Source organism: Canis lupus, assembly GCF_048164855.1.
Source record: "Canis lupus baileyi chromosome 5 unlocalized genomic scaffold, mCanLup2.hap1 SUPER_5_unloc_3, whole genome shotgun sequence".
Classification (NCBI taxonomy): Eukaryota; Metazoa; Chordata; class Mammalia; order Carnivora; family Canidae; genus Canis; species Canis lupus.
Window position 1 is genome coordinate 267,559 of NW_027326410.1, and position 12,913 is coordinate 280,471.

General features: G+C 36.1%; 1 protein-coding gene across 18 annotated transcripts in view; it reads right to left on the reverse strand.

The window, feature by feature from the left end:
• Positions 1–12,913, reverse strand: part of LOC140629411 (outer dynein arm-docking complex subunit 2-like) — a 272,107-nt gene that overhangs the window by 170,015 nt on the left and 89,179 nt on the right. For all 18 annotated transcript variants that reach the window (XR_012027242.1, XR_012027241.1, XM_072818875.1 and 15 more), the window contains 2 exons: positions 2,890–3,036; positions 2,281–2,490 (listed from right to left, as the gene is read on the reverse strand). Coding sequence is in view for 16 of the 18 variants with exons in the window: in XM_072818875.1 (XP_072674976.1) it covers positions 2,281–2,490; positions 2,890–3,036 (357 nt within the window). In the remaining 2 variants the exon portion in view is untranslated. The remainder of the gene's footprint in view (positions 1–2,280; positions 2,491–2,889; positions 3,037–12,913) is intronic.

Sequence of the window (12,913 nt, forward strand, 5' to 3'; positions counted from 1 at the left end):
TCCTGCCTGCTCTTCTTTTAACCTCCATTCCCTTGCTCTGATGTCATGACAAGCCCACTGTTCCATCTCTGTACTGAGTGATCTCCCTCTCTTCCCATTTTAGTGAGGGACTCTTATCTGTATGTCATCTACCCTCATATTGTTAGCAAACCAAAAATGGATTACCAATCCTGATCTTTCTCAGATGTGTTCTCAACCTAGTAATTACAAGTCTATTAATGGTTGATCTATTACTCTTCTTTCCCATTCCTAACTTAGCTATCATGTAAGATTATATTAAAATGTGTAGCATTATCTTGACTAAGTAATTGCAATTCAGGTACCAAATTCTAAGTCCCCGAATGTGATATATAAGACTCTCATAAAAGAAATTTACTAAAATTTATAGTTTTAAGTTACATTATTCATTTATTCTATACATTATTCATAATTCCAGTAGACAGCCACATCAGCCTAATGTATTACTTCATTACTTAAGCAGAACACTGATAATCATACTAATAATTACCTTTCCCCAACATTTTATTATGAAAAATTTTCAAACATACACAATGGCTGAAAGAGTTGTACAGTGATTATACAGCAAAAAATGTATACATTCCCTAGATTCTATAATTAACATTATCACATTTGTTTTATCTCATAGCTAACCATCTATTTATCCATCTATGCAGCCATAAATCTATCTTATTTTTGAAGCAAATAATTACACTCTATTGTGATCTACAGATTACAAGTGACATCAGACGGTCCCCAATTTATGATGGTTCAACTTATTTTTCAACTTTACTATGGTGTGAAAGTGATATGCATTCAGTAGAAATCCTATTTGGAATTTTATCTGAGCTAGTAATATGTATGTTACATTCTTGTGATGCTGGGCAGTGGCAGCAAGCCTCAGCTCTGTCAGCCACAACATCACAAGGGTAAGCAACTGATATGGTTACAACCATTTTGTTCCCAATCTGTAGCCATTGTGTTTTCACTTTCTGTACAGATTCAGTAAATTACAAGAGATATCAATGCTTTATTATAAAATAGGCTTTGTGTTAGATAATTTTGCCCAACTAGAGGCTAAGTATTTTGAGCATGTTTAAGGTAGGCAAGGCTAATCTGTGATATTCAGTATGTTAGCTGTATTAAATGCATTTCAACTTAAATGCATTTCAACTTACGGTATTTTCAACTTACAATGGGTTTATCTGGACATATAACTCCATTGTAAATCAAGGAAGATCCGTACACAGAATCTCTCAGTAAATTTCTAAACACATTTCACTGTGTATGCATTCCTATTAAATGCATATTGATTCAATGTATATTTATTAACCTTTCATATGTGTAGGGTACTGGGCTAAGTGCTGTAGATGACAGTAAGATAAGTAAGACACATCTCTTATCTCAAGGAGCTCAAACTATAGAAGTGGAGACTGTCCAGTATGTAAATGCTATAGGAGGAACACAAGATCCTTTGGAAGGTGGATGAAAATGCATTTCCTTAATGCCCTACGTTTTCTTGACATGAGTGTTGAACAGAATGTTCACTTATTTCTTTCAGTGACAGTTATTGATATAATCATTTTTTAAATTATAAAAATAATACACAATAAATTGGCAAATATGGAAAAATATGAAGAAAAATTGGTAGTTATTTCAGAGGAAACACCTGCGTACAATTTTGTGTATTTATTTCACATGTTTTTATAGAAAACTTGTTATATACTTGTTAGGTAAGTCTTTGAAAATTGGAGTCATATGTGTCAATCAGGTTTTGATCCTGTCATAATTTTATATAATATTATATACTGATAGCTGATGATGCATGTTTCCTCGAGATACACTTCATATTATTTTACTGATCTCATATGGTAAACATAGTTTTCAGTTGTCACTATCATAAGTAACAATGAGATGAATAAATGTCTGTTGCTCTGACAGTCTCCTTGGGAGGCAGTCCTCATGGTGAGCTCACCAGAGCAGAGAGCATGGACTACACTTCCCGACATTACACACACACATAAACATCTCCCTACCAATGTGGTAGGTGTAAATTACATCTCTTATTTAGATGTATATATCTTTGAAAAATAAGATCAGACCTGTTTTCTGGCCAGTTGCTAATGTGAATACACAAAAACAGTTTTTGAGGACGTTATACCAAAGAAGGTTCCTGGAACACACCTATGGTTATTTAACATCCAGGAGTGGCCAGGAAGGACAGCAGAGAGGTGACATCTTGGTGGCAGGTGGTGTGCTGATGACAATGGCAGAGGTACTCACCAGTTTGGTAATGCCTCCATGGTGTCTCACTGCCCGTCGGGCTCTTCTAAACTTGGCAACATTTGCGATTGTCTCAGCTGCCAGGCATTTCAGTCTCTTACGTGGAGAATCAAGTATATTAACCATAATTGGTAAGCCCCCAAGGTCAACAATATTACGTCTGATTTGAGGATTATGACTGATTTCCTTTAGGATTTCTAATGAACCAATCTAAATGAGAAAATAGGAGTTAGAGGTGAAAATAAGTGCTTAATACATAACCAGTCCTAGAGTTTTAAAAATTCCAAGTCTACCTCAAATCCTTCCCTCATGAAGTTTTTAAAGGAAATGCCTTCTGTTCCCAGGTGTTACACATAGCCTCCTTATTTTCCTTCAATTATGCAGACAAACATTCATCATTTAAGAAGCACATAGAAAAGGTTCTGGAAATGAACCAGAAGATAAAGCACAGCCAAGAAGAGAAGAGCAGCGAACAAAAGGAACAAGCTATCAGTGAGATGAGCAGGCAAAGAAAAGAACTAGGCAGAGGTAGCAGAGACGTATCAGTAAAAAGAGAAGCACAAAGAGGTATGAACAAGGCTCATCACCCACGTGAGGTAAGCCACTCACCTTATATCTGAATTCATCAGTATCCAGTAAATTTATCAAAACTTTAAGGCCTCCAACATCTCTGATTGCCAACTGGCAGGTCTCTTGCGCCAAGTTGAAATCTTTTATTGAACGCAATGCAATCACTGTAGCTATCTCTTTTCCTTCCTACGAAACGCAAGGCCATGGAAAGGTTAAATAAGATCACGCTTCTATAGAAATTTCCTTAATGGTTATGAATCCATGAACTGGGAAATGTGTCTCCCCATACATGGCATGTTAAATTTTTTTAAGTTCTCCGAGTGGGTTATAATTTGTTAAATGAATCATGTATAGTTGAAGCACAAAAAAGCTTTACAGAGTATCATAAAACATTATTCCAATTAAGAGTCAACATTTAAAGGTGGTCTGTCTGCTTTAAACAGCTAGAGCATTAGGTGGTATTAGTACATTAAATAGAGTCGAGGGGCAAGCCTTGAGAAATCCACTGAGGAATGTAAGTTTTATGCAGAGGTAACAGGCCGTCCCTGGAGTTCTTGAACAGCATACTGTGCAATCCAAACCGTGTCTGGAAATTATTCTCACAGATGTATGTAGAACAGTCTGGAACAGGGAAAAACCTGAGGAAAGGGAAACCATGTGGGAAGCAGTACAACAATCCATGCTGGGACCAGGATTAAGTGGGAGAGGGGCCATGGGGTTGGGAAGGAGGTGGCGAGCCCATTAGGAACTGGAGATGACTCCGTGTATGGATAAAGGACAAAAAGGTAGCCTTCAGTATCGCATGCAAAATGCTGTCCCAGTGTTGAGAATCATGTGATCAATGTCTGCTTGGCTAATCACCAGCTGTAAAAGGTAGTGGGGAATGGCTCCTTTAAGGTAAAACAATCTGGGAGAATTTAAAAGAATGTAATGATTGATCAGTGAAACAGATGCACCAGGAAATTATAATCAGAATTCATTGCAGGAATTCTTAAGCAATGTCCACCCATCATTAATGCTTTAAAAAATCTTCTGAAAAAAAATAAAAAATAAAAATAAAAAAAAAATAAAAAATCTTCTGATGGATGCAACATAGTACATATTACTTCTCCTCCTATTAAGACGGGATGGTAAATAAGAGTTCCAGTATAAGCACCGAAATAGTTCATAAGACACAAGAGCAATGTTTCTAATGGAGCTAAGGATAAACTATTTTTGTAAAAGGTGCTCATGAAAGATGGCCTTCGGTCTCTACCTCAAAACACAGTATGAATGGCCTCAAATAAATCTCTTTCCTTTTTGAAGAAAGACACCTACAAAATATGTTTATTCTCATTTGCTGATTATGACTTTATATTGCTATATTACAGATACATGTTCATAGATACAATATATACATTTACACAAAAGTGGAAATTATATCCAAGCAGCCCAACCTCCTCCTTCATATCTCACACACACACAAATCCTTTTGTGAATACAACATGATGTGTTACTTTTAAAATAAGAAGCTGAAATGGGATTATAAGAGGGCAAGCATCAAAAAGATAGAAAGGTTTAGACTTCAGCCTTTCCTCTTAATGCGTCCATAAAAGCCCCTCCACATCTCTAAAAATATTACAAACCACTATCCTGTGCTGAAACCATTGTCAGTCTGCTTTTCATATTAATTTTCTTCCTGAGTAATCCAGGCTGTCCTCTATATTCAAGATGAAGTTGAGAATGGCAAAAGCCTTCACTTTACTATTTACATTGAAAATAAGGAGTTTTCTTCCCATAGCTTTTAATGTCTTTTTGTTTATATCAAGAGAAATTTTTACCACCACCAATCGTCCTACAGTTCATTTTGAAACATAAAATAGTAAATCCTTATTACATTCAATTTTATAATCTCCCTTGTTTTGGGGTACAGGACCTCTTCAAACACACATTAGCACTTTTGATGCCTTTCTTTTTAAAAACAGAAGGCAGATATTTCATAAATCATAAAGAAGAATCTAAATGCTAATCATAATATATAAAAAAAAAAGAGAAAGCGAGAGAAACAATTATTTAACAATTCTTTTGTTGAATTTAATTGGGTTAAAAGGAGCCCAAAAATTCCCCTGGTGTACCTGGAGGAGGAGAGCTGGGTGGGCTCCCACATGAAAAGTTTAAAAATGCAAACCAGGAGCTTCAGATAGAGTTCTTTAGGCAGTGCCTTCAGACTCAAGCATGACTTGAAAGCAAGAAGGTATCAAACAGCATGTCATGCCTCAGTCAAGCCAACAGAGTCCACACACACACACCAAACTCCGAAGCAGAGCATGCTGTCCTGGCGTTCTCAGTGGTGTGTGATAGAGGACTTTCTTGACTGCTATACTTGCATTGTATTTTCTTTGGTAGCACTTTCCTACTTACACATTCCGCACAGTCATTCTTTCCTATTTCATTTCGAGGTCTCTTAATTTTTCTCTTCTAGATTATTTCTATCTTGTGTGCTTGATTTCATCATATGCACCATAACCAATGACATAACAATTTTAAGGAATTGTGTACTTGTGGTAGATGCCCAAAAGGTAAGACACTATATTTTTCTAAATGATCTCTAAGCCACTTTTGAAGCCAAAGGATGGAAAATTTTCATTTATCATTGAGAAGTTAGATCCTTATAGAAAAAAAAACTCTGTAAATCAGCAGCTTTTTTTCTGAAAATCTGGAAACATATTCATAGACTTGAGAGTTTTTTTTTAGAACAGTTTTATATTAGGGAAAGTTAGTTTTTCCACATTTCAGGATTTAGTTCTACTCTTGTCACTGACCACACTCCCCAAAGGATTATAAATCTTTCAGAATGAATACCAGCGAATGGGAGCCAAAATATTCAACATACAGAGCCACAAATGTTAGCCAATTGCTATTCTTTAAATACCAGCTATGTCAAAGGATTTTCAAATGTTTGTTCTACTTTGACCAGATGCCATAAACATCTTACTAAGAAGAAGCAGTGCAAATATGCTTATTTTTCAATTAAATCTCCCCTGAGAATGTAATTAGTTGCCAATACTTATTTTCACATTTTTTTTTCCTTTTTTTTTTTTCACATTTTATCATGTATTTGCATTTGTGAAGTTTTAAGAGCTGGAGAAAACATAGTAAAATATTATTTTACTAGTTTCTGAAGGGTTTTGAAGAATGCTTCCAATAAGCTTTTCCACTTCTTAAATTAATGCAAGTTGTTTTGCTAGTTGTCATCCTGCCCCTGCGTCTTCTCAGACATTTCCAGGCTCTGTCAGCCTTCAGATACTTCGCAGTTCACATTCCTTTCTGAGACTGGGAGGCCTTTGTTCATTATCATTATCACAATCATGTTGCTAATATGTGAAAGTTGAATAGATCTTGCTTTTTCCTTCATTTTTCTCAAAATTTCTTTTGGAAAGACAAGATCAATAGGCACTCTTCTAAACAATGTTTCTCAGTGTTTTAAATAACATCTTTGAAAAAAAAAGTATTACCTTATCTGGTACATAGAGTAATATCTACCTCCAATCCTCTTACTGCTGATAAAAGAGAAATAAATGCTTATGAAATTGAGATGAAGAATGTATCTGAGACTAAATCAGGGAGCCAGATGCCTCCAACCATCCAACCATTTTTTAATTCTTTCATTCAACAAATTTGCAGTTATTCACCATGTCTGATACCAGGAACTAGAGACATCCTGGTAGACAAAAACAGATCTAGTTTTTGCCTCGTGGAGCTCATAAAGCTTAGTGGAGAAGAAAGATCTTAATTGTTAAGCCCATCCAAATAAATGAAAACTTTAAGAAGTGTTATACAGAAAAGTGGCACAGGGTTATGGATGTTTGCAACAGGGGACTCTAGGCCAGGACATCAGGAAAAGTTTCCCTGAGGAAACTATGTCTGGACTGAAGTGTGGACAGAGTAGGAGCCTTCCCTGGTGAAGGAGGTCGGACATGATGAAAGGCACACCAGTCAGAGGAAACAGTATGTGTAAAACCCTAAGGAGGATTGGAACATGGTCTGTTTAAGACCTAATGAAGGCCAGTGTGGCTGAGACCCAGAGCCTGGGTGGCAAATGATCCAAGATGAGCTAAAAAATTAAGTGGGCAAAGGAATCTGCTGCACCCATAGGCCAGGTTGAGGATTTTAATCTTCATTCAAGATTAATAGGAAATATTCAAGGGTATTGTTTTGGAGGAGAGTGGGAGGACTCACATGAGTTGCGTACATTTTTAAAAGATCATTCCAGCTAAAGGGCCCCCTGTAGGGAGGGGCAGATGGAACATATGGAGACCATGCAGGTTACTACAGCTATCCAGAGAGGAGGTAACTGGGATTAAGAGGTCAAGGATACTTATTTGTGTCATAAAGACTTCAAGTAACTTGATTCAGAAAAGGATACTATAAAACAAGTAGACGAAACTCTGATAGGCTACATGCTCCCAGAGCCATCATTTGGAGCTTCCTGTAGAGTCCCACATGGTGACAGTGAGATAAGAAGGCAGTCAGAGGCACAATCGGGAGTGGAGGCCCTTCTTTTGCTCCCCACCGTCTGTAATCAAGGGGCAGTGGGTGAGACCTGGTGAGGAGATACAGCCATCACACAGCCATCCAACTGACTTTCAATGATTTCAGCATTTTTTCCTCCAAATATGCCACTCAGAGAGCAAGAAAAGTGAAGCCTGCCAGTGACTGTTTATTAATGATGACAGAGGGCCTGGCACCCAGCACAGAGGTTGGCTTACAGATACTCTTCATGTCCCAGGATGAGAAATGGTAAAAAGTCAATGCTCAGAGTGAATGGCATATGAGCACGTAAGTCAAAATAGTAAAATATATTGCTTTGCTTTCTGTTTATTTGCAAACTGGCTTTATACTGATGATTCAGCACTCATAAACCTAAGACTCAAGAGATGAGACTCAATAGAACTCCAGGAAAGAAAATGAGAAAATATTGTTCCAGAGGAAAAAAGAAATTAGACTCAAACTGTTGTATTACAAGCTTGCTGAGAATTTTTATTGGGAATGGGTAAGGAACAATGCAAGCATTCCCTACACATTCCTTTTAAACAGACATGGAACATTTACAGAAATAGATAATCTGCTGGAATGTCCTAGTCACTGCAGTGAGGAAAAATTTGTAGCAAATATAACTGCCTTTCTAAAAAGATTTGGAAGACTATACTGAATAATTATGATAATTAATAAAAATAGCTCAATAAAGTGGATATAAGGGCCACATTAAAAATGAGTAACTCCCCCATACACTAGGAATAACAAATCACAATGCATAATTTGAAAAATGTTCCCATGCCAGTATTAGCAAAATAATAACAAAAATATCAAGGAGTAAATCTCACAGTATGTTGAAAATATGTGGAAAAGAAGCTATTAAGTTTTACTAAAATACATACAAATTTAAAAATAAATGAATGGTCATACCATGTTCCTGAATAGGATAACTGAATGATATTAAAATTTGCAAGCCCACAGCTATATGGTCAATTAATCTTTGACAATGCAAGAAAGAATATCTAATGGAAAAAAGATAGTCTCTCCAACAAAGTGTTGGAAAAACTGGACAGCGACATGCTAAAGATTGAAAGTAGATCTTTTTCTTACACCATCCACAGAAATAAATTCAAGATGGATTAAAGACCTAAATGTGAGACAGGAAATCATTAAAATCCTAGAGGAGAACACAGGCAGCAACCTCTTTGACATCAGCCCTAACCTTTGACATCAGCTTCTCTTGAGGCAAGGAAAATAAATGCAAATATTAACTACTGGAACTTCATCAGATAAAAAGCTTCTACACAGCAAAGGAAACAATCAATAAAACTAAAAGGCAACCTATGGGATGGGAAAAGATTTTTACAAATGACATACGAGTTGACAAAGAGTTGGTATCCAAAATCTATAAAGAATTTATAAAACTCAACACCCAAAACACAACCCAATTAAAAAATGGAAAGAAGATATAAACAGACATTTCTCCAAAGAAGATATCCAGATGGCCAACAGACACACATTAAAAAATTTTCAACATCACTCATCATTAGGGACATACAAATTAAAACTACAATGAGATATCACCTCACACCAGTCAGAATGGATAAAATTATAATACAGGAAATAGCAGCATTAACCAAAGGATACAAATATACTAATTCAAAGGGAATGGAAAAAGGGAATATTTATAGCAGCATTATCAACAATAGCCAAATTATGGAAAAAGCCCAAATGTCCATTGACTGATGAATGGATAAAGAAGATGTGGCATATATACAACGGAATATTACTCAGCCATCAAAAGAGTGAAATCTTGCCATTTGCAATGGCATGGATAGAGCGAGTATAATGCTAATTGAAATAGGTCAGTTAGAGAAAGACAAATACCATAGGATTTCACTCATATGTGGAATTTAAGAATTAAAAAAAATGAACATGGGGGTGGGAAGAAAGGAAAACCAAGAAAAAGAAACAGACTCTTAACTAGAAAGAACAAACTGATGGCTACCAGAAGGGAGGGGGGAGGCAGGGAGGTGTTAAGTAGGGGATGGGGATTAAGGAGAGCATTTGTTGTGATGGACGCCGGGTGTTGTATTTAAGTGCTGAATCACTAAGTTGTACACCTGAAGTAATATTACACTGTGGTTAACTAACTGGAATTTAAATAAAAGCTTGAAAAAATTGCAATTTATCCAAAATAATTTATAAATTCATGTAGACCAGCCAAAATCCCCGGTAGCATTTTTGAGGGTTTTTTTTTTTATTTGATTTTCAACTTTTCTAAAAATGATCTGGAATGGAAAATATGCAAAAAGTAGTTTTAAAGAATTTAAGAAAACTCTCTGGCCAATCAAGTATTAAAATACACCAAAGTAGCAGTAATTAAAACAGCATGGACCTGGCATGGGAGCATCCAAATAACTCAATGTAATAGAGAAGGATCCAGAAAGAAACTCTCACATATGAGATGACAATACTTGATATAGGTAATATCTCAGATCACTTGAGGAAAGAGTGGAGAAGCCAATTATCTGTGTTGATACAACTGAATCTCCATCAAAGAAAAAAAAAAGTAAAATTAGATCCCTGCCTCACACTATACATAAAATGACATCAAGATAGAAGCAACTTCTAAACATTTTTTTAAAACTATAAACCTACCAGGAGGAAATAAAAAATTTTTGTTCTCTTGAAATGACATCAGAAAAATCTTCTTAGCTCTTAATACACAAAATTTTATAAGCTATGAAGGAAAATCAATATATTTACTAATGTACAATTTTAAAGTTTTCAAACAGAAGAGTAGATAAAAAGACATGAGAAACTGAAAGAAAATACTTACAAATACTATAACAAAGGGTTAATTTGTATTAAGATTCAAAACACAACCACAGAAAAATAGGCAAGATATACAATGCAATGGCTATTGGACACATGAAAATATTTATCAACTTCACTACTAATCAGGAATATGCAAATTCACACAAGATACATTCTCTCAGTTGGAACAAATTATTTTAAGATTTGTGTGGAATCAGAAAAGACCCTGAATAGCCAGGGGAATTTTAAAAAAGAAAACCATATCTGGGGGCATCACAATGCCAGATTTCAGGTTGTACTACAAAGCTGTGGTCATCAAGACAGTGTGGTACTGGCACAAAAACAGACACATAGATCAATGGAACAGAATAGAGAACCCAGAAGTGGACCCTCAACTTTATGGTCAACTAATATTCGACAAAGGAGGAAAGACTATCCATTGGAAGAAAGACAGTCTCTTCAATAAATGGTGCCGGGAAAATTGGACATCCACATGCAGAAGAATGAAACTAGACCACTCTCTTGCACCAGACACAAAGATAAGCTCAAAATGGATGAAAGATCTAAATGTGAGACAAGATTCCATCAAAATCCTAGAGGAGAACACAGGCAACACCCTTTTTGAACTCGGCCACAGTAACTTCTTGCAAGATACATCCACGAAGGCAAGAGAAACAAAAGCAAAAATGAACTATTGGGACTTCATCAAGATAAGAAGCTTTTGCACAGCAAAGGATACAGTCAACAAAACTCAAAGACAACCTACAGAATGGGAGAAGATATTTGCAAATGACGTATCAGATAAAGGGCTAGTTTCCAAGACCTATAAAGAACTTATTAAACTCAACACCAAAGAAACAAACAATCCAATCATGAAATGGGCAAAAGACATGAACAGAAATCTCACAGAGGAAGACATAGACATGGCCAACATGCACATGAGAAAATGCTCTGCATCACTTGCCATCAGGGAAATACAAATCAAAACCACAATGAGATACCACCTCACACCAGTGAGGATGGGGAAAATTAACAAGGCAGGAAACCACAAACGTTGGAGAGGATGCAGAGAAAAGGGAACCCTCTTGCACTGTTGGTGGGAATGTGAACTGGTGCAGCCACTCTGGAAAACTGTGTGGAGGTTCCTCAAAGAGTTAAAAATAGACCTGCCCTATGACCCAGCAATTGCACTGCTGGGGATTTACCCCAAAGATACAGATGCAGTGAAACGCCGGGACACCTGCACCCCGATGTTTCTAGCAGCAATGTCCACAATAGCCTAACTGTGGAAGGAGCCTCGGTGTCCATCGAAAGATGAATGGATAAAGAAGATGTGGTCTATGTATACAATGGAATATTCCTCAGCAATTAGAAACGACAAATACCCAACATTTGCTTCGATGTGGATGGAACTGGAGGGTATTATGCTGAGTGAAATAAGTCAATCGGAGAAGGACAAACATTATATGGTCTCGTTCATTTGGGGAATATAAAAAGTAGTGAAAGGGAGCAAAGGGGAAAGGAGAAAAAAATGAGTGGGAAATATCAGAAAGGGAGACAGAACATGAGAGACTCCTAACTCTGAGAAACGAACTAGGGGTGGTGGAGGGGGAGGTGGGCGGGGGGTGAGGGTGACTGGGTGGCGGGCACTGAGGGGGGCACATGATGGGATGAGCACTGGGTGTTATTCTATATGTTGGCAAATTGAACACCAATAAAAAATAAATTTATATATATAAAAAAGATACATTCTCTCCCCATTTGGAATTGGCCAAAATAAAAAAAGACTGTAGATTAGTGAGAATTTGTAACAATGAACCTTATTTCTAAACAAATAATTTTAACACCCTGGAAAGATTTTAAAGACAATCTGCCTAGATCCCACTTCACACCAATTGGTTTAAAACTTCCATGAATATTACCTGAGCATTGAGATTTTTGCTTTGTTTAGTTTTTAGGAGCCTGGCTGATTTCACTGTGTTCAAGGTCAAAAATCATTGGTATATTACTAATTGAGTGTAAACTAGTATTTGCTTTGTGTAAGTAGCTACAAAATTTTTTTTTTATTCAAACCAAGCTTGGTCAGTTTATTACTTTTCATTATTTCTCTTTAAATTTTAAAATTTCATTGTAATACTTCTCTAACTTCATTGTGCATATATTGTTTCTTGTTTAAAATAGATTGAGGTGGAACTGATATGCAAAAAACGAGTTGGGACACATGCGTACATCTGTGAAACCATCACCACAATCAAGATAACAGGAACATCCATTGCCTCCAAAAGTTTTCTTATGTCTCTTCCCTTTTTGTCATACTTACACTTACCATGAGATCAAATACCCTCTTACATTTTTTAAATGTACAATTCAATATTGTTAACTATGCTGTGCAGCTCTCTAGAGCTTGTGAAACTAAAATTTTGTACCAATTGAACACCTCCCCATTAGAACTATCAAAATTTTAAATGTACACAGTCTTTGACCCAAGCAATTCTACTTCAAAGTAGCTATCCTACAGAAATAGGATACATATCCAAAGAATATGTAAAAATATTTACAATGTTGTAATAATAAAAATTGATTTGGGAGACAAGGCAAAATGTTATCAGTAAGGGAACTGTTACATAAATTATTGATATATTCATATAGTACAAAACAATGTTGTAATTAGAAGAACTGAGGCAGATATGGAGGATCACCAAGAAAACATTAAATATAAAATGCAAAA